We start from the raw sequence: 27,260 nt of genomic DNA on the forward strand, positions 1-27,260 counted from the left end.
AAAACTCAAATTTATTAACTATGCAAAAGTAGCATCTGATGTCACTACAGAATTTACAAAAGCAACAAATAGCGAAGTCGAGGAGAACATCGGGGTCATGATTTGTAGATATTAAATGCAGTGTTGAAATGGTAACACACAAAGACTCCTAAGCATATTCTTATGAGATAGAAACATTAAAGTGTTTCTTAGGGCTAGGTTGATGAAGAGCTGGCCGGATGGCATTTTGTAGTTGTCTTGTCAAGAATGAGGCAATGCAAACGCCAAATTGTATTTATGTATGTGACTTCGTGCCACCCAAGTGTCAACGCTTTGCAAGTATACGCGGCACCCGTTGAGTGTTGTTTGCTTCTTACAATTTTTTTTTTCCCATCGACAATACGTTTGCTCGTCGGCCATTAGAGAGGGGGCCTCATCCCGTCTTCAAGGAACCATTTTATGCGTGCATCTGAGCGATATCCGAGTGCGTTTTGTGTCGACGAATGTGTGTGTGTGCCTCCAACTTGTAAATGAAGGAGTCTGAAAAGCGTGGGAAACGAAGACTGAAATGCGAGGAGAAGGGGCGACAAAACACGAGTGAACGGAGCGGTTCTGAGTGCGGTGTGATGTTGAGCGATTGTGCACATGCGTTTAGTCGTAGTGTTCTTGAATTATGAAAGTTCTAATGAAGTCTTTTTATTAATTAACCCCATAACGCCCACCGTATCATATTTGATACGCCAAGTTTGAAGCTAGCCCCGCTGCTACAAACCGAAACTGAAAGCACGAAAGCTAGTTGGTGGTGCTTAGGGAACGTTGAAGAGTGTTTTCGAATCTCCATGTTTCCATTTTTCGCCACCAGAGCGCTGCTAGCTCACTTTCGAAGATGGCCGCCTCCAGCACCGCACGAGACGGTATTCCAGCTTGAACGTTCTACACTAGAAAAGGTAATTATGAAGTATCTTTTTTTAAACCTTCATGAATTGTTTAGCCTGATACATTATCTGATCACTAGGTATAATGTGTTGGGATGTGTGGTAGCTTCGGACCCTACAATTGCGTGGTAATTTCGCCCGTATCATATCTGATACAGCGGGCGTTACTTGAACGCGCATCTTTCTTGCTCTCAGTTGGAAATGAAAGCATAAGATGAAATTTTCTGCTCGCCGTAAAACACAAGCAACTGTTCGGTGCTTCTTTCTTCACTATTTGGTTATAGATCGTGCTGTCTTTTTTTGTTTTAGGTGCGGCGTTGAGGGATATCCTCGAGCGTGTTGCTGTTGGTGACGACGCAAGTGACTTCCGTGATCTTTCGGACAGCGATGAAGAAGAACGGACCGTTGCTAACAACGCTGCGCCAGGTGACGCTAGTGATGACGATGAGCCGGATTTCTTCTGCAGCAGTGCATCATCCTGCTCAACTTCTGGAAGGAACTGGGAAAAGGATTTGCTACAGGTTTGCTACCCAGACTTCTCCGGGACGTTTAGCGAGAAATTTGGACAAGGCTCCCATGACTACCGTGTCGACAACAAGAACGGTCTTGCTGTTGTACGGTGGTTTCATCGAAAAGCAGTCACCCTAGTTTCAAACTTTGCTTCTGTGGAGCCCATAGAGACGGTCAAACGCTACAACCGCAAAGTCAAGAAGCACAGTGACGTACCACGCCCATGTGTTGTGGGCGCGTACAACAGCTTCATGGGGGAGATTGATCAACACAACTACCAAGTTTCCCTGTATATATACACCATCAGGCCGAGGCGGTGGTACATGTATTTACTGTACCACAGCATTTTCATCTGTGCAGTAAATGCATGGTATCGGCACAAGCGCCAATCTGCCCAACTGCACTCCAACCCAATGAAGCTGCGCGTGTTTATCACTGCGCTGTCAGAGCGCCTAATGCTATCTGGAAAGACAAAAAGGGACGCCCATCTAGCTTGCCATCACCTGCTCCAAAAAAAAAAAAAAAGAAGAGTACCACTAAGAGAGCCCAATGTTGACGTAAGGAAAGATGGTGTTTGGCATTTCCCACTGGTTACGAACCAGCGGCTGCGCTGCAGGCACTGTGTGGCAAGTGAGAACAAGTTCAGTTCCATCATTTGTTCCAAATGTGACATCACACTTTGCCTCAACAAGGAAAGAAATTGTTTTTTTTATTATCTATGTGCTGAAGCATGACACTGGCGTGCCTTTCGGAAAAGCCCACTGTATCAAATATGATACGAATTGTATTTTTGATATGTAACATCTTTAGCACTTCAACTTGTTCTGAATATGTTCACTTGTATCCCAAGAGCAAATAAACGAGATATCTGATTTTTTCTATGGCAATTTCTCTAGGCGGGCTATGCGGGGTTAAATATAATTAACCTTTCTACCTTTTTATTTCAGTGTGTCATGTGTTCATTACGTTCAGTGCCCTAAATTGCATTTAAAGTCTATGTTGTGAATATTTGCATCCATCATCTAGTTTAGGGTTAAAAACATACTCTAACACAAGTGAAAGGCAATGATGCTATTTTCTCAGCCTCTCCTCCTCTTTCGACTTCTCTGGAAGCCAAACTGATGTGGCGGACAAGGGTGTGCTCCTCTCAAGTCCAACGTTCCAAATCTGCCTCATAGAGGTCAATCTACAATCGATCCTGAATATACCGAACTTGGGATGTATCGAATCTATATAGAATTAATTATTCTTTCTATTGAACAGTTCAGGACGGTGCTGGCGACGCCTCGTAATAAGTGAACTGTCGGGAATGACCTCCTAAGTAACATCACTCAATCGTCGCAGTACTAGGTATGGCCCAAATTATCTCCTCAACAGCTTTTTCGGAGAGTCCTCGTTTCTGTATGGGCGTCCAAACCCATACTCTGTCGCCGGTCTGGTAAACGAGTGTTCTGCGGTGAGCATTGTAGCAGCCTGCGCGGTACTCTTACAGCTGCTGGATTCACAACGTGCTAGTTGCCTTGCTGCTTCCGCGCATTTTGTAAACATCTTGGCATACCGGTTAATGTCGTCACATTCGTACAATAGCATCGCATCTAACATGCTTTGTAATTCCTGTCCGTGAATTAGGCTGAACCGGGTCATCCGGGTTGTTTCTTGCTTGGCCGTTTTGTATGCAAACGTGGTATATGGCAAGATTTCGTCCCAATGTTAGTGTCCGATGTCTACATACATTGAAAGCATGTCTTCAATTGTTTTGTTCAGGCGCTCTGTAAGCCCGTTCGTTTGCGGTTGGTAGGCGGTGGTCTTACGATAGGTTGTTCCACTCAGCATTAGGACTTGATCCAAAAGAGCTGCTGTAAATGCGGTTCCTCTGTTTATGATCACGACGCTTGGTCCACCATGCCTCCGTAAAACATTCTCTATGAAAAATTGCGCCACCTCCGCTGCTGTACCTCTCTGAATAGCCATTGTTTTAGGATAACGGATAAAGTAATCAACGGCTACACTCAGCGGTTCCCGGCAGTAGAAGTAGGAAGTGGGCCCAAAATATCCATGCAGATCTGGTCGAATGGTGTCCTTGGGACCTGCACGGGCTGCAGGACGCTAGCTGGTTTAGGCGGCGGTGACTTCCGTCACTGGCAGTCGAGGCAAATACGAACGTGGTGCTTTACGGCTATGGTTAGTCTTGGCCAGTAGTGCCGATGCCGTACTCTGGCCAGCGTTCACGTGTAACCTAAGTGGCCTGAAGTCACCTAGTTGTGGCATACTTAGAGTACTTCGGAGCGAAGGGCGGCTGGGATGACGAGCAAATAGGCGGATCCTGTTAAGGAGAAGTTTCTTTTGTATAATACTCCGTCCCGTAAACAAAATGATGCAGCGCTTATAAAAACAGCTGGTGCCTAGTGAGATCTGCTGTCCAGGTAATTAATTAGGGCAAGCAACTAGGGGTCGCCACGTCGTTGCTGTGTAATGACGGCCGTGTCGAGAACACCGAGGAATGCTGTTTCCCCCTCATCGGATAGCGTTGCCGATTCAATGTTTGAGCGAGATAGACAGTCAGCGTCCATATGTCGATTCCCTGACTTGTGTACGACCGCCATGTCGTACTCTTGCAGCCTGAGACTAACGTGCTGATCACCCAGTAGGATCTTTAAGATTCGTCAACCAGCACAGTGAAAGATGGTCACTGAAGACTTTGAAAGGGCAGTAGTAATGCCACAGGAAACTACCATTGCTCCGCGCAACGCGGACATCGGGAACCAGAGAAACGCTAATGGCACGACTACGAGCGACGAAGCAAGCCGCAATGCACGAGCCGGCCCTGCATGCGCACGGTACTCCACCGAACAGCCAACGCGCGTAAAGAAGAAGAGAACGAGGTGGCTCGAGGCAAAGGCTCACGAAGACTACCGACCTTCGAATCTTGATTGCTGTGCGTCGTTCACTTTGGGCACAAGTTCACCCTTAATAAACCGTGTAAATAGAACATCCTTGTTGTGAGGCTGCTACATTCGTTACATTTTCAGTATAAACAAGGGCGAAATTTTTTGACCACCCATACCACGGTGAGGCAATCCTTCTCAGTCATAAAGTAATTAGCCTCAGCTTGTGTTAGTGTTCGGCTGGCATGGGAAATTACTCTTTCTGTGATCTTTTGCAGCTGCACAAGCACAGCTCTCAAACCAACATTGCTGGCATCAGTGTGTAGCATCGTAGAGGCTTTCTCATCAAACTTGTGAGTGGTTTGCACACGCAGATTTAGAAGGATGGCGTTGTGTAGCACATTGTGTAGCCGGCGGACTTGCACAGCCCCACTGACTTCGACAATTTGCGACTTTTTTCATGTAACAGCCGTTATTACGCTTACGCACGCATGCGGAGAGCATGCTGAGAGAAATGTGAAGTGAGCAATAACAGGTCCTAAACAAGGAACGAATATCACATCACATCACTTTAATACCTTAAAGACCCCCATGTAGGGGGTATTACATAAGGGGTGGGTTACAGGTAAATGTACACAGGTTTTCAAATGGAAATGTGCGTGGTGACCTTCTCTTTAAATGTTGATGGACACGTGATGGCTGGAACGTCACAGGGAAGGCCATTCCAGTCCACTGCTACACGGGGGAAAAAAGAGGCAGAAAAAGTAGTAGTGCGAGCATGTGGACGGGCAATTTGAAACGCGTGGGCAGTGCGGTGAGATATGCGCGTCGGTGGGACGATGTAGGGTGCTTGATTAAGAGGGCTGTGAAGGAACTTGTGTAGAAAACAAAGGCTGGTAATGCGGCGGCGCACTGAAAGATTCGAAAGACCAGTTTCACGTTTAAGGGATGATATGCTTATGTTATATGAATATGAAGAATGTATGAACCTAGTGGCGCGGTTTTGCACAGACTCTAATTCATTTATCAAGTATACCTGGTGCGGGCTCCATATGGGAGCTGCATATTCTAGTTTAGTTCGGATTAAAGATTTATAGGCGAGAAGTTTGATGTCAGGTGGGGCATGACGCAAATGACGCTTCAAAAAACCCAGAGTTCGGTTCGCTGATGATATGACGTTCGTGATATGCGTGCGCCATGAAAGATCACTGGATAAGGTGACGCCTAGGTATTTATAGGATTTAATTTGTTCAAAAGTAGAGTTAGCTATTACGTAAGAAAAATGCAAGGGATTATGCTGGCGTTGAAAAGAAACGAGTTTGCATTTAAAGGGGTTAAGCTCCATCAACCACAGGTCGCACCATTGCTGTACACGATGAAGGTCATTTTGAAGTGCAGTTTGATCAGAGGGGTTAGTAATTTTGCGGTATAGAACACAATCGTCGGCAAACATGCGGATATGAGAAGATACATGCATGGGTAAATCGTTAATATATATTAGAAACAGAAGGGGTCCGAGGACGGAACCTTGGGGGACTCCCGATGTTACCGAGAGGGAGCTAGAATGTTTATTTCTAATATCAACAAACTGGGAACGGTTAGCAAGAAATTCTGAAATCCATGCAAGAATTTTGGGGTGCAGATTCAACTGGGCAAGTTTTAGTAACAGGCGTTTGTGTGGTACCTTATCAAAAGCTTTAGCGAAGTCTAGAAAAATTGCATGTCTGGAAGTTACGGTCAAGATTAGCGTGCAAATCATGAGTAAATATAGCTAGTTGTGTTTCACAAGATAAAGATTTACGAAATCCATACTGGGAAGAATGAAAGAAATTGTTAGCGTCCAGAAAGTTTATTATGTGAGTGTATATGACGTGTTCCATGATTTTGCATGAGACGCTGGTTAGTGAAATGGGGCGGTAATTTAGGGGTGACTGTTTGTTACCTGATTTGTGGACCGGAATGACCTTTCCCACTTTCCAGTCTTCTGGCAGCATTCCTGTTTTAAGCGACAATGAAAACAGCATCGACAAATACACTGCAATAATTTGTTTAGTGTTTTTTAACAGTTTAGAGTTAATGTTGTCAATGCCAGCCGATGATGAAAGTTTAAGTCTGTTTAAGTCTGTCGATAAGGGACAAAATTCCAGCAACAGAAAATTCCACTGGAGTCATTATCGGTAACGTCGTGTAGGTGGCGAGGGAAGTGGCGAATCGGCTTCTTTTGTGAACACAGAGCAGAACGCGATGTTAAAAACATCGGCACAATCACCGTCGCTAACTTCCTCACCATATTGGTCAGTAAGCGTCATTTCGCGCGGCGGTTGCAGGTTTATAACTTCCCAGAACTTTCTAGGGTTATTTGTTAGAATTTTAGGTAAGTCAATGCGATAAAACGTCTGTTTTGCACTTCGAATTGCAGCATAATATGCATCTTCTGCAGCATAGTACTTCTCCCATACGCACGCAGTACCATTACGTTTCGCGGTACGAAAGAGACGTTTCTTTTTATTTTCCTGCCTTATTAAAAGTTTCGAAAACCATGGTTTATTTTGATTAGCAGGTAAGTTCATCTTTGGGATATATGTATTAGTTAACTCGAATATTTTGTCCCTAAAGACTAACCAGTTGCTGTTAAGAGATCTGGAATCGAAACTGAATTCAAACTCAGGCAGGAAATCTCGCAGTTCATTATTGATTGCTTCATAATCACCTTTGTTGTACATATGAATTGTTTTGCTGGAAATGTGGCGTGTTTTAGGGATGAAGGTTAATGTAGTATAAATGACTTTATGATCACTGATTTCACGTAAGTAGGAGATAGATTCTAAGCTTTCGGGGCTGTTTGTTAGTATAAGATCTAAAATGTTCAAAGATTCACTAGTTACACGAGTTGGTTCCGACACCAGTTGTGTAAGGTTAAAGTTCAGACAAACATCGACAAATTCTCTTGCTTTGGCATTTCCTGTAATTAGTTGTCAATTATCAAGCCAATATCAATTATCAATTATTAATATAGCCAATTATCAAAATCTGTGGACTAGCGCAAATGCTGGAACCATAAGACACCGACGCAGACAAGACACAGCCGCAGATGATCGGGTACAGTCGATGGCCAAGGATGTTGGGAAATGGTCTGCTGAATACATGCTGTGTAACCAATAAAAGTGTAACAAAACCAGTGATAAAGAACTTAGGGTAGACTAGTTGGTCGAGCAATCTTAGAAAGATTGGTGGAGTGGGAAAACAGGCATTGTCTGGCAATGCTGGAAGCTCTGAGTAACGGGGGGACAACGGACGTAGGAGGTGCGTGAAAACAAAAACTGTTCGAAAGAGCAACAACTACAGGAGTGGGAAGGGAGGGTCGGAATTTAGTAATAACAATCTATGGGCACCTCGTCGATGATTTATCAGTGGTCGAAAGCGTTTTTCCGAGAAGTCGCTGGAGCGCCAACTCCGTTCGCTGTAACCGATCAGCGATGCTAAAAGACATTCGTTGTAAGTGCGATTTTGTGTCATTGAAATATTATATATTTTTACCGTCCAGCGGGTATCGTTCGTTTTCATGCGGGACACAGGTCTTGAAACGATCAAACACGGCCGAAAAAATCATTTCTAGCAAAGTTTGTTTTCGGGGTGTTTACCTCAGAGCACCTACTCTGAAACTGCAGTCGAACCCCTTTATAAGAGACACTAATATCAGAGACAAATGGGTATAAGAGACACCAGTGCACCTACAGTAAAATACAGGTTCATAAGAAAACGCATACGAGGCACCCTACTTATAAGAGACATCTCATATAAGAGACAAGAATTGCTGCCGAGAGCGTGCCTCTTATAAAGGAGTTTAACTGTACTAACGCCAAATTCGGTAAAGAAATGCGATAAAATGGGCCTTCAAAGCACTCCAGCAGCAGTAAAATGCCCCCCAAAAAACGAAATTTGTTCGAACTTTGCACGCGCGCCATGAGCGTTGCAGCGGGCTGAGCGTCGCCATCTTAAGCTAGATTTGAAGGTGTTTCCTTTGTGCATAATTGGCACCGTCTCAAAATGTCGATGTCTAAGCAAAATGGCCGCCGTCGCGGGTTTTCGAAAGGCCGTTTCCGCCTTGCTGATTGGCTCTCACTCAGCACGCATTTCAAGTGCGCCGTACCGAGTCTTTCATTGGCTGAGGGAGCCAGTGCGCTTTTCAATAACACTGTTCCATGCTTTACATTGGCTGGCGAGACCAACGCGTTTTTTTATTTTTGCAAGTTCGCCGTTGTTGCTGTCCAATCGTGTGTCTGATTTTGCGCTCGTGCACGTTTCTCAACGCACCGTGTTCGTGTTTTGCGCCGGTAGTTTTTCCACACGATCGAGATGCCTGGAGACTCGTCTGAAACCGTCCTCGCAACGAAATTTTGGAAGCGGTAAAAAGCGGGCTTAGAACAAAAAGGTGCCTGCTAGAAGTGCACCGTAGTGCACTGTCAAGATGCGAGATTGGTGGAGTTGGTGCCTATTAGGCATTTTTACGTTTACAATCCTCTCCGTGTGCAAAACAATCACGTGAGCTGCGGAACAAAGAGCGCATCTCACCCTCCGCTTACGAAGTCATTTCAGCGAAGGGTGAAGGTGGGCCCACTTGGTTTCACCGCGAATTCACAAAAGCGCCTGTCTTTTTGGTTTCACCGCGCCTTTCACAGAAATGCGAAATCTATGCAGTTGCCTGCAAACCCTGCGCTGTCTCGAGAGGCTACATCTGCAAGTGGCTGAGCATCAGCGACATTCGGCTCATAGCGACCTACAGCAAAAGGAAGAGTTGGGGTATATAGTTGGTATTCATAATAGAACAGGCCGGAGACTAATCACAAAGAAGGTCTCAACAATATGACCGGTTACACAGGGCAGCAGACTGCCTAACGTTCATTTGGTTAATTATTATTGAGCCCTTAGATAGTTAATTGATAAAATAGAGTTCTAATTTAAGAGGAACAAGTGACTTTAGTCTCATACCCCATGTTCTTTTCAGGGCCCTCCACTCAACCACTTACTATGATGAGGCTAGGATCTTGCTTTCCACATAAAAAAATTTTTTTTAATGATTTATTGGCTAGAATTAGACACTTTCTGCTTTGTTTAGCAGAGAGACAGACAGGGAACATTTAAGTGACATTTCTTGTTGAAGATTCCTTGAATTTTCTCAGCTTCACACTTTTTGCCAGCCTGACTAGCCTTACGGAACTTCTCGTGTTTCTGTGAGCCAATTTAATCATGTTATACTGTTGAACTCTTAAGAAATCACTGTGGAGCGATACTATTTTTTTATGGGTAATTGAACATAAAAAATTTTGTGAACTATAATATGAGTGAATTGCACATCATTATTATTGATTGATATGTGGGGTTTAACATCCCAAAACCACTTCATGATTATGAGAGACGCCGTAGTGGAGGGCTCCGGAAATTTCGACCACCTGGGGTTCTTTAACGTGCACCCAAATCTGAGCACACGGGCCTACAACATTTCCGCCTCCATCGGAAATGCAGCCGCCGCAGCCGGGATCACATCATTATTATGAAGCATTAACACAACTGAAAATTTTCACGCCATTATGTGTATCAGCATCCATATATATAGCATAGCTCCACATGGCGGCTCTTTGACTACAGCTGCTTCTTAAACTGGACCAGAAAATATGAATGGAAGGTTTCTTATTCACCCATAAGAAATGACCTAATTAGATTTTACTTACTTTTCAAATCCCAATCTAAGAACTAATTGAGGTACAATAAAACTAATTACATTTTCAAAAACAGGAGATAGAAACACATATACACACATAATTTAATTAATATATCTATAGTAATAAAGATTTCACTTTTAAGACCAGTGTCTCTTCTTGAGCAAAAGTTTTTCAAGTGGAGCTGTTATATGTGGGCTTGACTCTATATATATTTTGTATAACTGGCTAAATATTACAGGTGCGCAAATTATGGGAGTGTGCAATTTATGCGAGTAAATAGGGTAAATTTTTGTACTTAAAGAATGATAAATCAAGGTGACGGTAACATTACATTTTCATTTAACATTGATATGGGGCTTCGAAGTAGTGCAGATTTCCACCGGATACACATATTTACGATACAGCACACCTACCCTGCAGCAAAACCGTTTTTACAGGAGAAAGGAGGGTTACATTTGGACTAATATACATCCATTTGTGCATTTCGAGTACTTCGAAACTTCAACAATATTATTCGAACTGAAGTGAATATTCCTTTGAATATTTGAAGTGCTCGAATATGAGCACAAGCATATACTATGGCAACTTATTGCATCAATGCAAGCTGAAAATGAAGTTACATTGGAGCTGCGCACGCTCCATACATGGATCAACAAACCCAAGAGGTATTCAACAAAGAGAACAAACTCGGAGTGCTCGCTCTTACTTACCTCTGTGGTCACTGTGCTCTGATGGATAGCTCTCATGATCGTAAAGAAAGGGGTGATAACGCAGCTGTCCTTCCACCACACGGGTGCCATCTACAGTAGCCTTGAAGTCAAACTGGTCAGATGTGCTACGAATCAACAGCGTCTCCGGATCAGTGTCAATGTCTCGCAAGTTGGCCACCCTGTGTTGCCCGCTCTTCATGATTAGGCTCACCTGAAATTTGTTTCAAAAGAAATGCTTCAATGTAAGGTGAACGAAGATGTATTTAAGTGCGAAAATAGAAGATAACTGTATTATGTGTGTGGAGAAAGGGGTATTTCAGTTATTGATGTATTTTGTGTGCGTACGATGATATATGTCATTGATTGATGTAACCCCTGCCCCCCCCCCCCCCCCCCCCGCTATAACGCCCTCACGTGCTACGGGGTATTTCATGAATGAGGAATAAAGAATGAAAAGTGGTTTAATCCTATGCATCAATTTTCCACATAGCAAGATCCCCAGCCTAAGAGAACTTTTTGTGGGGCGAGTTGGTCTACATTCATAATTAATGTTAAGTGGTACTGACGGGAAAATTTCGATCTCACATTTTATCACTGCAATATGTTGCTGGAGGCCTGTTGGTCATTACACGGCACATTGTTTGCTGCATTGTGCAACAGATAATTACGTGTAGGGTCCCTGTTATTGACCCATCTATGTTTCAGTTTGAGAGAGCTCCAAAAAACGACAAGCTGCGTAGTGCAACTATCACCACCTTGTGCAAACACAGTAAAAGAAAAATGGGAGCTATGATGTCTTCGTAACTTGTTGCGCGTGGTCACGTGAAGGAAGTAGGCTGGACACCAAGGGTCGCTTTTGAGGGTATGAATAGCGCAAAAGAGTCAATCAGTCATGCAAACTTTGAAATTATTTCAAAATACCTTCCAAACTGGGTATTCGCTGATGATATGTTGCAGAGGATATACGGATGTTCACAGGAATCAATCCCGCGGCCATGAAATTTCGAGTCAGTACCCCTTTAAGGCTCGCAAAAAATTTGAACACAAGAAAAGACAAATGACAAAGTGCCTTGTCCCATTTTTTCCGGCTTAAACAGGGTTCATGCTCGTTTCCATGACAAAAATTCAAGAGTTTTCAAAGACTCAAGGCTATGCGTGAAAATTTTTAAAGACCCATTTCATGGTCAGAGAAGGCTGGAGGCTTGATATAATTAGTAAAATTAATCTAAAAATGGTAACCTTGCCGGAGCAGGCATTGGAAACATGGCTCCACTGACGTTTTCATTATTGACAACTCTCAATCATAGTCTCTTAAAGTTGCATGGGTAATCACTTTCAGTATAACACAGAATTCGAACTTTTATTCAGATATGAAAGTATAAGGAACAATTATCATGCAATGCCTCGTCGCCTTTCCTGAACTTTCACGTCAACGTCCGATATTTCTTGCTGCTTTGTCTTGGCGGTTTTCCTAAGGCTGTTTGACTTTATGATGTATGTTATGTCGCTAGATGCCTCTGCCTTTTCTGCGTTATGAGTCTGCCGTAGCTGTTAAAGCCTCAATAGCAGCTTCCAGTTTCTTTTTCTTTTTTTGCAAGCATTTCGACCTCCTCCTCAATGCAACGTTTCTTTTTCAATTTCTCATCCTCCTGCTCCTGTCTTTTCAAAAAATGCACAGTATTGGCTCCTCGCCGAAGCCACTGATGTTCTCAAATTTTTTGTGATGGGCACATTACATATGCCATCTGCTACATTTACAGCATCACAAATAATGCGCTATGAAATGTGCGACAATTCTTTCACGTTTTCGGTCGAAACCTGGCGATTCACACTGAATCCTCTCTCTACGCTTGCTTGGCCGTGACTGAGAGTTAGCAGCAGTTTACAGCACTCCAAAGCCCATAACATGCAGAGCCAACCTTCAGACGGTCGTAGAAGAACTTATCAAGTGCATGTGAACTCTTTTCAGAAATCTGCAATTCATGCTTGTGCTCCTGTAACAGCTCAATGAACTGAGCAAGCACAATGTCCCTTGAATGCTCATTCATTCTCTCTGCAAGAATGAGTGCATCCAGAACTTTTTTTTCAAGCCTTCAATGCACTCAGCCGGCTTCGACAACATTGCCCTGGGATCTAGTGAAGAGGGGTTCTTCTCCAGGATCTTGTTAGTGACACTAAGAAGAACGACTCAAGAAAAGGCTGGTTCAAACATGAAGATGCATTAGACTGCTACAAATGCCCCTTCATATTTATAATATGCTTCATGTCAGCCCACTCTGATATTGCGGCAAAGCTGCCTTTAGGGCCCCACAACAATTGTAGTAAACGAATTGACTATCGAAAGCGCTGGTTAAAACCTATGCGGCAGAGAAGGGTGCTTTAATTATTGCCATTCCAGACCAGAACGTCCGAAAAAATCGGGCAAAGATTTTCAGCATCCGAAATTTCAGATGTTGTTATACACTAACATCTACAGGGCAGATTAGCAATTCCAAATTCGAAGAGAGCACATCCTTGCCCACCCATTTGGGCCTCCACAGAAGTTGATGTGACAGGTGTAGCAAGAAGAGTCATTTCCCTTTGTGTGTAAAGTGTTGTGACGCCACACCGGTTTCACGAAATCGCGTAAATAACTACAATTTAGTCTCTGCATTGCCTCGAAACAACTAGGGAACACCATCCCTTCCATGTTATAATCGCATAAAAATGTGCTTAAGAGCCTTCTGCAATCTCTTTTCTATAACCCTTTGAGGTATAATGGGATAAAAACGTTCCACTTTTTACTCTGACAAAAACACTGTCGCTGTTAAAACTAGACGAACTTGGAGCCAAAGCAATGTGCTGCCATAGATTATCGGCCACTCATAATGTTTTTTGCGGCAGTTTCTATGCGGTTACACAGGTGGTGTTGTGGATCCGATGATTTGAAATTTGTCTTGTTTTCATTGTGGAGTTCAGAATTTTCGCTCCCATAGGACTGGATTTACAATGGTTAAGGATAAATGTTAAGATTTTGTTTTTTTTCCCTTCTCGGCAGGTGTTTTTCGCACGCTTCGGTGCCAATATTATGCAAATCGGAGTGTTTGGAGGCTAGATATACTGGTCAGTCCCAGCATACTTCCAAATTTTATGGGCGTTTCGCTAGGCCTAACTGGCACTAACTTTTTTGTTCAGACATATTTCTCTATTTATTAATTTCAGCGGACTCCCTTTCACATGAAGGGGCACTCGAGCTATTCTTCAGCTTGCCAGACGAATCTGAAACAAGTGGGGATGAGGCAGAAAGTAGTGAAGCTGAATTCGTGCCGGAGCTCGCGCCACCAGACTCGAGTCTCGATGGCGACGAAGATAAACCTGGGCCATCGAAAGGGAAACGAAAAAAACATCAACAAAAAACTTCAAAAAGCAGAAAAAGAGCCAACCAGGAAGTAATAGAAACTGATCTCGAAGCAGCTGCTGTTGAAGAAGATATCAGTGAAGAATGAAGAATGAAATGAAAATAAATCTCGAAGCAGCTGCTGTTGAAGAAGATATCAGTGAAGAATGAAGAATGAAATGAAAATAAACCAAACATTTCTTTCGAGAGTCCGAAATCATGGGACCCCGTGTTCACGAAAAAGGCGGTGACGCGTGCAGTAGATTGCTTCGCGTGGTATTTTGACGACGAGGTGTTTGATATTGCCGCTGTTTGATATTGCCGAGGTATTTGATATTTCTACTAACCTCCCGGTCTCCTGTCTTCGGGCTACCCTCACTCTTACGTGACATCTGGTGGAGGTGCGGGGTATGCACAAAAACGACCTTAAAACAGCCACTGCAGAGAACGAGGACGCTGAAGACACAGATACTCGAAGCAGTCGCCGCCTCCGAAACCTGCCACCTGAGCTGGGACCGCTACCGGAACCCACGCGACCACGAAAGGACGCTTCCACAGCCACCATGAGCACCCCGCAGTCACCTACCCCTGTCATGCTGCAGCAGCCGCGGGTGCCCCCAACTTTCCATCGTTATGCCGCTGAAGACCCAGAAGAATGGCTCGACCAATTCGAGCGCGTGGCTACCATAAACAGGTGGGATGAAGAAATGAAGCTGCGATACGTTTACTTTTCCCTGGACGGCCCCGCCAAAACGTGGTATGAAAGCCATGAGACCACACTGACCACCTGGGAATTTCTGCAGAATGAGTTGCTCAGGACCTTCACCAGCATCATGGGAAAAGAAAGGGCCCAGCTGTTGCTAGAATCGAGGACCCAACAGCCCAATGAGACCCTGAACGTGTACGTCGAAGAAATGAAACGTCTCTTTAGGCGAGCGGACCAAGACATGACCGAAGACAAAAAGGTCGGATACCTAATGCGAGGGGTGAAGGAGTCGCTTTTCGCCGGTCTCATAAGGAACCCTCCTAAAACAGTCGCCGAATTTACTGAAGAAGCGCACACCATAGAAAGGACCCTGGACGCCCGGACTTGGCAATACAACCACCCGTTTCAGCTCAGCTCGCTCTACTCGGAACCGATTATCCATCAAACTCTCCTCGGATGAAGCCATAAATTCATACTCGGCACCACATAATCGCGCAGTCCTCCGTGTGCTCGAGAATGACGTGAGCGTCCCACCCCGATCAACGACCCTAATCTCCGTAACCACTGGTACTGCCGAAAATGCTCATGGCGTCGTCGAAGGTAACATACAGCTTTTGCTTGGCCGTGATATCGCAATCGCAAGAGGCATTGCGGACTTCCAGACAGGGCCCAGTGCTGCTAACAAATTTCAGCCAAGAACACCGTCACCTGGCCAAAGGCACGACCATTGCCTTTCTCGATGAAATCGCGGAAGTCAGTGACACCCTCGCCCTTTCGAATCCAGTGACCATCACCCCACAGACCCACAACTCGCAGCTGTCATTCGACATTAACCCTTCCTTGCCACAACTCGCAGCTGTCATTCGACATTAACCCTTCCTTGCCTCAATGCAAGCAGCAACTGCTCCAGAACCTACTTCGACGTTATGACGACTGTTTCGCCACTTCTTCACAGGTCCGACACACTTCTCTGGCAAAGCATCGAATCATAACACAAGAAGACATCCGCCCTCTCCATCAAAGCCCTTATCGTGTGTCGGCACGTGAACATCAGGCCATCCGAGAGCAAGTTGAGGGAATGTTACACAACAATGTAATTCAGCCATCGAAAAGCCCATGGGCGGCACCAGTCGTCCTTGTCAAAAAGAAAGACGGAAGTCTTCGGTTTTGCGTCGATTACCGACGGTTGAATAGTGTAACCAAGAAGGACGTGTACCCTTTACCAAGGATCGACGATACCAAGGATCGACGATACCTTATATCGTCTTAGTGATGCAAGGTACTTCTCGTCCATTGATCTGAAGACAGGGTATTGGCAAATTCAGGTTGATGAAAGAGACCGAGAAAAGACCGCCTTCATCACGCCGGATGGATTGTATGAGTTCAAAGTGATGCCATTTGGACTTTGTTCCGCTCCAGCAACCTTCCAGCGTCTAATGGACACAGTACTGGCAGGTCTCAAGTGGCAAATATGTCTCGTATACCTGGACAATGTGGTCGTCTTCGCCTCCAACTTTAGCGACCACCTGAAAAGGCTCCGGACGGTACTGGACGCAATTAAGTCATCAGGGCTGACACTGAAGCAAGAAAAATGCAATTTTGCCTATGAAGAACTAGAGTTCCTTGGCCATGTTATAAGCAAAGATGGCGTAAGACCAGATCCCGAGAAGACAGCCGCTATCACACAGTTTCCTCAGCCGCAAGATAAGAGAGCTGTGCGCCGATTCTTAGGACTGTGCGCCTACTACCGGCGCTTCGTCAAGAACTTCTCACACATTGCTGACCCTTTGACGCAGCTCACCAAGTCGGACGCCCCTTTCGAATGGAAAGCTGAGCAACGTGAGGCATTCAAAGAACTTCAACAACGTTTACAGTCGCCGCATGTGCTGGGTCACTTTGATGAAAATGCCGAAACTGAGATACATACAGATGCCAGCAGCGTCGGCTTAGGTGCCGTTCTTGTTCAGAAGCACAAGGGCTGCGAGCGCGTCATCGCGTATGCAAGCCGCTCACTGTCGAAAGCAGAAGTGAACTATTCCACGTCTGAGAAGGAGTGTCTTGCGATAGTATGGGCCACCTCGAAATTCCACCCATACTTGTATGGCACACCCTTCAAGGTCGTAACGGACCATCATGCGTTGTGCTGGTTGGCCAGTTTGAAAGACCCTTCTGGCCGCCTCGCTCGATGGAGCCTACAGCTTCAGGAGTTTGACGTGAAGGCAGTCTACACATCTGGTCGTAAGCACTCCGACGCAGACTGCCTCTCAAGAGCCCCTGTCGGCGCACCACCAAGCCATGAAGACGACGATGCCTTTCTTGGGCCTATCAGCAGCAGCACCTTTGCATTACAGCAGCGCTCAGACCCCATCCTACAACAGTTGATCAACTACATCGAAGGAAAGGCCTCCATACCGCCTGCACTGTTCAAGCGTGGGATATCCTCATTCTGTGTGCAAAACGGGGTGGTAGTTAAAAAGAACTTCGCACCGAATAAGGCAGCTTACCTTCTTGTCGTCCCAAGCAGCCTCAAAGAAGAAATTTTACAAGCGTTACATGACGAACCCACTGCAGGCCACCTCGGTTTTACACGCGCACTCCACAGAATTCAAGAACGATACTACTGGCCCCGCCTCTCCTCAGATGTTGCGCGGTACGTCAAGAGTTGCCGTGAATGTCAGCGCCGGAAGAGACCTCCAACAAAACCAGCTGGATTTCTCAAGCCAGTTGAACCCCCGTCGAGACCATTCCAACAGATTGGTATTGACCTGCTTGGACCTTTCCCCACGTCAACATCTGGTAACAAGTGAATCATAGTGGCCACTGATTACCTTACCCGATACGCTGAAGCTAAGGCCCTTCCGAACGGCACAGCCGTAGAAGTTGCCAAATTTTTTGTCGAATGAATTTTCCTCCGTCATGGCGCACCTGAGGTACTAATAACAGACAGGGGAACGGCGTTTACGGCTGATCTTACTCAGGCAATCTTACATTACAGTCATACAGATCACCGAAGAACAACTGCGTACCATCCGCAGACAAATGGTCTCACGGAACGCTTGAACAAGACCATTGCCGATATGCTCGCTATGTACGTAGACACAGAACACAAGACCTGGGACTTAATTCTGCCTTAAGTGGTCTTCGCCTACAACACCGCGGTGCAGGAGACCACTAAAATGACACCATTTAATCTCGTCCATGGGAGGGATGCCGTTACTACCCTGGACGCCATGCTGCCTAATGTCACCGATGAAAACAACCTAGACGTGGCCGCCTACCTTCAGCGCGCAGAAGAAGCCCGGCAGCTTGCTCGTCTGCGCATAAAAGACCAACAGCGAAACGGCACAAGATGCTACAACCTGCGGAGACGCGATTTAACATACAGGCCAGGTGACAAAGTCTGGGTTTGGACGCCCGTTCGCCGCCGAGGATTAAGCGAAAAACTCATGTGCCGTTATTTCGGCCCATACAAAGTCATCCGTCAAGTGGGTGAAGTGGACTATGAAGTGGTTCCTGATGGGGCTAGCTCATCCCAACGACGCCGCGCACGACAAGAAGTGGTACACGTCGCCCGTTTGAAGCTCTATCATGCGCGCTAAAGGAGGCTCCCTGTTTGCACCTCTTGTTTTGTTTATGAGTGCGTGATTCGTACTTATTTGCCATTTACTTTCGCACAGGCTGTCCTTTTGTTCTGGTTTTATTTTAAACAAAGCAACGGGTCGATGCTTACGTTGAGGAGGGGAGCAATGCCGCAAGGAGTCGCCGTAGCCCCAGACGCTACGGCGACTGTATCTCGGATGGTGAACGCGCCTCGCGTTCCAGTGGGACATTCTGTTCCCCGATGGCCGTCGAACGCGCTGTTCGCCACCCGCTAAGCCGGCGCATCTGTTTTCTTTTGGTGGGTGCAAGTCCACCAAATAAACGGATCTCCTTCTATTTCTACTAACCTCCCGGTCTCCTGTCTTCGGGTTACCCTCACTCTTACGTGACAATATGATATTAGAGCACACTAACCGTGCTGGTGCTGAAAAGTACACGACGAAATCGGGCTGTGCTCACAGAAGATCAACTAAGAGCTTATTTTGGTTTGCTTCTGCTGATGAGAGTGTCATCAAGGCACCACTTTTACACTTACTATTATTGGAGCCGCGATTTGCTGAAGAAATTCCCAAAGTGATGTCGTTCAAGTATTTCCAGTACATCATGAACTCCCTTCGTGTGAGCGACCACAGTAAAGAAAAGAAAAAAGGAGAAGATGGTTATGATAGGCTTGCAAAACTGCATCCCCTCATCAATAAGCTGAACAGGAGCTTCCAGGAGGAGTACTTGCTATCATCCTGTCAGTCCAGTGATGAAAGCATGATCGCTTTCAAAGGAAAGTCTGGCATGAAGCAGTACCGTTAGATGAAGCCCATAAAGCGTGAATATAAAGTTTGGTGCAGGGCAGACTCGAAGACAGGCCATTTGCTTCAATTTCAGGTATGTGAAAAAAAGCATACATCAGGACCAGCCAACCACAGTCTTCGAGACCATTTCATGCTTTTCCTGTCGGAGAAAGTAAAGCCTGGAACGCAGCTGTTGTACGACAATTACTTTACGTGCACCGAACTGATGGAAACTCTCGGCAAGAGGATATTCCTTGCCGCAGGTATTGTTCGAACGAACAGAAAGGATGTACCTGTGGAACTAAAACAAAACAATAAGCTCAAGAAAGGAGAGTACATCTGGCACGCCAAAGGTCAGGTTACAGTTTATCAGAGGCACGACACCAAAAATGTCAACCTGTTGTTGAACTTTCATGATCCAACAGAAACTGTGGAAGTACCACGAAAGCTTACAAATGGCTCTTCGGTGGCTGGAACCTGCCCGAACGCTGTGGCAAACTACAACTTGTGGATGAAAACTGTTGACAGAATCGGTTAAAAACGAAATGACTACACTTCTGACAGAGATTCCAAGAAGTCATGGTACCGCATATTTTATTTTCTCTTTGACGCAGCTGCCGTCAACGCATTCATACAGCACAACACCAACGTTGACATAAGCTTTATTTGGCTTCGTCTTGTGCTAGGGTGACAACTGATAAATGAACATACTTTCAGTATAGTGTACTAGAATATGGGGTAGTGTGTTGAGGAACCTCTCTCACCATGCTTCGTGTGAAACGGCGCACGTGGACAAAAAAACGGTTCTTAAGGGGGCGCTGCTATAGCATGGGCTGGCAGGACTGTCAGCTCCGCGCCGCTCTGCCTTCTCGGGTGCTGTTCAGTGACCTGTTGCTTGTGTTCGCGCCCGCTTAACGAAGGTTTTTAGGTTTTTCTGGCAATGTTTTTGCTGGCCACGCGACAGTGAGGCAATGCCGAGTCATCGGCGGCAACGACACTGATTTGCACCTAGGTGCGAAACAGGGTACACCTTTGAAAAAAAGGTGAGCAGCCGTCGCTTTTCGCTGCACCCAAAGACGAAGCACGGAGGAAGGTTTGGGAACAGAATTTACATTGAAAGGATGGGACTTTTGAACGAAAGCTTCTCTGTATGTGAGCTGCACTTCAAGCCTTCATGTATTCTCGGAGACTACGTGCACGTTATAAATGGCGAAGAAGTTCGCGTACCACGTAGTAGACCAGAGCTAACGCCAGACGCCGTGCCGATGTTACTGTCCAACGCGCCAAGCTACTTATCGAAGAAAGCACCGCATCCAAGACCTCCGAGAAAGCGGAAGAACTGGGCGGTCGAATCTATCATCTCCAAGAAAACTGCAGCAGCCTGTGTTGACGGTGAGGCCACTGATTCAGGTTCATCGATGGACCTTCCTGCCGACTACGAACCCGAGGTGGGAAACACTACAGGGACTGCAGCTTCGGTGGAACGCTTACTCAAGCTTTGTTTGCCTTCAATTTATAAGAGCTCGATCGCACCCCATCTCGTGTCAAAGAGAGCGGTAATTTACGTGCTGTCACGACTTCATTTTTTCGTGAAGGGTGTCAACCAGTCTCGAGAGGCAAAATGGAAAAAAAAAGCTGCACGCGAAAATCAGTCGGTGTTCATAAAGGTGCCACCGTGATGAAGTGATCGTGAACTGATAATTCCCCGGAATGGCGACGAACTTGATTAGTGTTACTGCTCACTGCAGTATGCGCGCTCGTAAATAAAGGGTTTCTTCTTACCGTCTGACAGTGTTGCCAAGTGTTGTTTCCTTTTGACTGTACAGTGCAATATCCCGGCCACAGCAGCAGTATTTCGGCGGGCGCGTAATCGTTTAAGGACCCAAGATTGTCGAAATCATTCCCAAGTCTTCAGCTGCGGCGTGCCTCTCAATCAAATGGCAGTTTTGCCACCTTAGCCACATAATTACAATTGCATGATGCAACTATCGACAAGAACGGTGCTGCGCGAGTAACGAAGGAAGTCGCAGTGTGCAGAATACGACTCGATATAGAAGTAATATAACAAAGAACTTTCGGGTTTATAGATGATCCTTCGATATCTCAATCTTCCTAATTTTTTATTCGTTCACCAACCGAGCTTTAAAAACTGCCGGCAGTTTTCCCAGGGATGACTGTTTCGTCGTCGTTTGTTAATACATGCATTCTGACCGTGCGCTAACAGCTTTGACATTTCGTTTTGTTTTGAATGCAGTACGAACACACCCATTCAGAAAGATTTTTGCGGACATGTCAGCAATTAAACACAATACTATTAAGCGTGACGTATGCAAGCGCATGTCACGGGATCCAATCCCGGCCACGGCGGCTGCATTTTCGTCGGTGGCGCAAATACTGCGGTGCGTGTACCTAGATTTAGGTGCACATTAAGGGGAGATGCTACTCGAAAAACGATTTTCTTTAATAAGAGTCTGATTTTAACACAAATTGGCATGCTAATAGAGTTTTTTCTCCTCTTTTCAAGCATGTCATTTATTTTCATGTAGATTGCTTGGTTTTCTTTATGCAGGTCAGATACTGCAAAATTATGGCCATTGTTATGCAACAATTCTGACCTATAAAAATTTGAGATAAAGCATGCAGATATAGCTTACTATGATACTTTGGAACTGTAGAGTGCAAAAAACTATATAAATTTCGTGTGTAAAAAGGTGAAATACAATAATAAGATAGAAAAATTTACTATGGCTCTAGTTGCCAAGGGCTTTCAATGTTATGTAATTTTTGAAGAACATAATCAAGCAGCACTGACAATCTGAATAGATACTTGCACTCTATGGGCCTTCATCATGCTATGTGCAAAATTTCATAGAGGTATGACAATTCTAAGTATGACTGTTGGCCAGTGGGCCAGGCAGCGGCACTCGGGGCGAAATGCTCACCAAACCATTCGTCTTTGTGGTGCAGGTTGTGGCGACCATCTTCGGAACGGAAGCTGCTGAATATAAATCCGTTTTGACAGACCCATCACATGGCTGGAAGGAGCTTCACGGCATCGAGATTCCGCTGCGTGGTCACCGTTGTCTTATCGAAGAAGCCGCCCTTTCCTTAGTCCCGACTCCAACGCATGCGCCAACATCGGTGACGTCAGCAACCTCGGACCTTCCAACGGCTATAAGAAGCCACGTACCTCCGTCGAACTTCAGTGGGCCAGGCAGCGGCACTCGGGGCGAAATGCTCACCAAACCATTCGTCTTTGTGGTGCAGGTTGTGGCGACCATCTTCGGAACGGAAGCTGCTGAATATAAATCCGTTTTGACAGACCCATCACATGGCTGGAAGGAGCTTCACGGCATCGAGATTCCGCTGCGTGGTCACCGTTGTCTTATCGAAGAAGCCGCCCTTTCCTTAGTCCCGACTCCGACGCATGCGCCAACATCGGTGACGTCAGCAACCTCGGACCTTCCAACGGCTATAAGAAGCCACATACCTCCGTCGAACTTCAGTGGGCCAGGCAGCGGCACTCGGGGCGAAATGCTCACCAAACCATTCGTCTTTGTGGTGCAGGTTAGTTCCTACTTGCCTACGCCATGTTACCGCAGTGAAAACCGCTTTTTAGTGTTGCTGCCACGCCCACTTGGTAGCTTTTTTTCATGCATTTGTGCTTTTGGCGTGGATTTGTTAGTTTGCGGGGATATTGAAGCAAACCCAGGCCCTTCAGATAAAGAAATACTGCAGCAGCTTCTTTCAGGACAAAAACACATCACTGATATGATGAACAGTGTCTTATCAAAACAAGAAAAAATCGAAAAAGAAGTTGCTAGCTTGACTGAAAGGATGAGTTCCGTCGAAATACAGACAAAACCTTTGATTGAACTGAAAACAGATGTAAACGACTTAAAGCAAAGAGCAACACAGCTTGAGAAAGACTTTGAATTCGCGGTCAAAAAAATTGACGAGTTAGAGAACAGAAGTCGACGAAATAACTTGATTGTTTTTGGCCTAGGGGAAGAAGCTAATGAAACGACTGCTGACCTTACTGAAACAATAAAAAAGGACTTGTTTGAGGGAAAGCTGGGAGTGAATGTCAGGGGCATAGAAAGATGTCACAGATTGGGAAAAAAGAATGGAAAAAAACGCCCAGTAATTATAAAAATACTCGATTACCGAGACAAGGTAGCTATTCTGCAGAGGTGTTCCAAGCTGAAGGGCACCGAGCTGTCGATAAGTGAAGACTTTTCCGCTCGTGTACGTGATATCAGAAAAAAGTTGTGGCAAAGTTCGTCGCGCGAGCGTGCAAGTGGATCTAAAGTGAAGTTAGTTTTTGACAAAATAAGCATTGATGGAAAGTTTTTTTGCTGGGATGATAATAAGAATACAAGATATAAGTTATCTAACCAAATTAAGGTTCGGGGAAACTAGATGAACGATGCTTAGTGGTGTTAAATGTAAATTGCCGCAGTATTGTTAATAAGGCTGAGAAGTTGGAAGGCATGCTTTTAGCACATGACCCAGATATTGTATTACTAACTGAGACATGGCTACGAGATGATGTTTTTGATAGTGAGTTTGTGCCGAAAAATTACAGAGTGTTCCGTAAGGATCGAAATGGGAGGGGAGGGGGCGTTGCTATTCTTTTTAGGAATAATACACGTGTCGTAAAAATGCCAGACGTTCAAGACATAGAAAGCATCTTCTGTAAAGTGTATATTGGCAATATTAAATATCTTCTTGGTGTCGTTTACAGGCCACCAAATGCTTCCCTTGATGTTATCGCAAAGCTTAAGGATTACCTTCATTGTCACGTAAAAACCGAAGATAAATTAATCATAGCGGGAGATTTTAATATGCCAAATATGAATTGGGAAACGTTTATATCAGACCCATGTCAAGCTGCGGATACTCAAATATCCGATATCATGTTTCAATATGATTTGACGCAAATAGTCACCGACCCTACCAGAATAGATCAGGGGACGAAATCTATCCTAGATATATATCTTGTAAGTGGCAATATAAAAGAAAGCATGTTGTGCAGCGTCACAAATGGCATATCGGATCACAAGGCTGTGGTACTAAAGCTAAAGGGAGTTGAACTTAGTCAGCAGAGGATGGTGAAGAAATTTCCCAATTTTTCAAAAGCAGATGATGAATCTATAATTGATGTTCTGGCCTTTGAATATGATCATTTCAATGCAAGTAATCGTAGCGTTGAAGATCTGTGGCTTTGCTTTAAGAGAATGATTGAAGATTGTGTGCAGCGTTTTATCCCTTTAATTACAAAGAAAGTAGAGAATCACAATCCCTGGATAACAAGAGAGACGTTACAGCTGAAGCGAAAGTTGAAACGGTTAAAAAAAAGGTCGAACAAGGCTAACAGTCCTAATTTAAAAACAACTATTTGCAATATACATGAAGAAATTAAAGAAAAATCTTTTCGTGACAAAGAAAAGTATTTTAACGAAAAATTGCCGTCATTTATTAAAACGTGTCCAAGAAAATTTTGGAAAGAGGTCACTCCGGGCACGTGCTCTACCGATGTATTTCTTTTAGATGGAAAATTAGAGAGTGATGAAAAAGCTGTCTGTACGGCCTTTAATAACTATTTCAACAGCGTCTATACAAAAGATAATAATCATCTCCCACCTTTCGATGCGAACCTACCACCAATATCAGATGTCACTATTTCTGAAGAGGGTATCTTTAATTTATTGCTAAATCTGGATGTTAAGAAATCTGTTGGACCAGATGAGATACCGAATGCCTTCTTAAAACGGTACGCAGAGTGGTGCGCGAAATATTTGTGTGTGTTATATACTAGGTCTTTGAACGAAGGTGTACTCCCTGAGGACTGGAAGATTGCCCGAATTAAGCCTCTACACAAAGCAGGTGATAAAACTCAAATAAAGAATTATCGACCAGTTTCGTTAACCTCTACAGCTTGTAAAATTCTCGAGCACATAATTCACAAACAGATTGTTACATTTCTTGATGAACACAAAGTACTAACAAAAGCGCAGCATGGATTTAGACGTGGATATTCTACCACTACACAGCTGGTTGAAACCATCCATGATTTTGCTACCGCACTAAATGAAGGTGAACAGCTAGATGCCATTTTTATGGACTTCCAAAAGGCCTTTGATAAAGTTTCACATAAAAAATTACTTCATAAATTGCAATATATCTTGAAAAATCCGAAACTTATAGTATGGATACGAGCGTATCTTGAAAACAGGCAACAATTTGTTTCATTTAATGACAGTTGTTCCAGCAAACTACCTGTGGATTCAGGCGTACCTCAGGGCTCGGTCCTCGGACCTCTTTTTTTTCTATTATATATAAATGACATAATGAATGACCTTTCTGTAAGTGTAAAGCTTTATGCTGATGATTGTGTATTATACACGAAGGTATCAACTGCTGGAGATCAGATAAGGCTCAATAATCAATTCAACAAGGTCGTCTCTTGGTGCCAGGAATGGCAAATGTCAATTAATTACAACAAAACTGTTTATATGAAAATAACACTAAAGAAAAATCCTTTATGTTATCAGTACGGCACAAATAGCGTCAATCTTACAGAAGTTGCAGAATACAAGTACCTTGGAGTATGGATAACTAATGATCTAAACTGGAACAAACACGTCGATATAACTACAGGTAAATGTCTACGGAAACTTTTTTTTCTAAAGCGATCCTTAAAATATTCTACCCCGTCTGTACGCATGTTGGCATATAAAACACTCATTCGTCCAATGTTGGAATATGCTGTAATAATATGGGATCCATTCACTAAACGTAACATTAATCAATTAGAAAAAGTGCAGAACAAGGGCTTACGTTTTATTTATAACTCCTACGGTAGAACATCCGTATCTGAATTATTGGTAAAAAGCGGTCTGCAACCCGTTGTGGACAGAAACCGCACTTGCCGGCTTAAGTTTTTCTATCAATTAATAAATGGTCATTTAAATGTTGACAATGCAGGCATTCTTCGGTATTCTTCCGGTTACGCAACTCGCAAGCGACATAGTAAAACGATAACTCCTTTACCTTCACGGATTAACTGCCACAAGTATTCGTTCTTCCCTAGAACTATTAATGACTGGAATAGCCTGACAAATGATGTCGTTTTACAGAAGAAACTGTCATTGTTTGAAAACAGCATCGCCTAAACCATCACTACACATTGCATTGTATTATTTGTTTTATTGTAATTATTGTGTTAGTCTATAACCCGTATTCTACGTGTTACGTTATTATGTGTTATGTTACTCGAAAAATTTGTTGAAATAAGCGTTTGTGAACCTTCGCCTTGTATATTCAAATCGTACGATTTATTGTGTTTTCATCATTTTTTTGTATGTACCGATTCTCGAACATTTTTTTTTTCCCACCCTGCCATGATCTTTCAGCTGAAGGATCGCAGTATTTATAAATAAAAAAAAAAAAAGTATACGAACTAGCGTGTATAAGAAGCACAGATCACACAAAACTGCAAAAGGAGAAAAACGCATTTGAAAGTTTGAAACTTTTTTTTTATCACAGAGTTGTTAGAAATGCATAATCTTTGGCCATAATGTTCAACAGAACTTCGAAAAGCACTGCAAGTTACTAGAACTGTCCTGCAGCATAGGTTGTGCCCTCACGGTCCTTGCGAGCACCCTCTTCTAGCCGTGCCCTTTTCGCTCCACGAGGACTGTGGGCCCTTGTTTCTGCTGTCAGACGCTCGGCCATTCTCTTGATGCGCCTCGCATCACGAGAATCACCGAAAGTAACTAGATCTCTAGATGGCAGTATGTTGAGCTCTTCCAGGATGTGCTCGAAAGTAGCATGACCCTTGTTGAACCACAGGATTGCCATAGCTGCGGCAGTCTCGACAACCGTTCGGGAGACAAACTTAGTCTTGGGGCAAAGTAGCCAAATTTTGCTGTTCAGGGATTCCGATGCGTTCTGGGTTTTCCCTTTGATGCATCGAGCAAAGACCTTCTCATCCGTTAGCCGCTTATAAAAGGGCAAAACAGCCAATCCCTGTGCTTTTGTTAGGAGAG

At 44.4% G+C, this 27,260-nt stretch overlaps 1 protein-coding gene across 1 annotated transcript in view; it reads right to left on the reverse strand.

Annotated features, from left to right (window-relative positions):
- LOC119175053 (structural maintenance of chromosomes flexible hinge domain-containing protein 1) overlaps window positions 1-27,260 on the reverse strand; it is a 274,681-nt gene that overhangs the window by 194,064 nt on the left and 53,357 nt on the right. The window contains exon 11 of the mRNA XM_037426232.2: window positions 10,740-10,950. Within this exon, the coding sequence (XP_037282129.2) occupies window positions 10,740-10,950 (211 nt within the window). The remainder of the gene's footprint in view (window positions 1-10,739; window positions 10,951-27,260) is intronic.

This window comes from Rhipicephalus microplus, chromosome 5 (genome assembly GCF_043290135.1).
Source record: "Rhipicephalus microplus isolate Deutch F79 chromosome 5, USDA_Rmic, whole genome shotgun sequence".
Classification (NCBI taxonomy): Eukaryota; Metazoa; Arthropoda; class Arachnida; order Ixodida; family Ixodidae; genus Rhipicephalus; species Rhipicephalus microplus.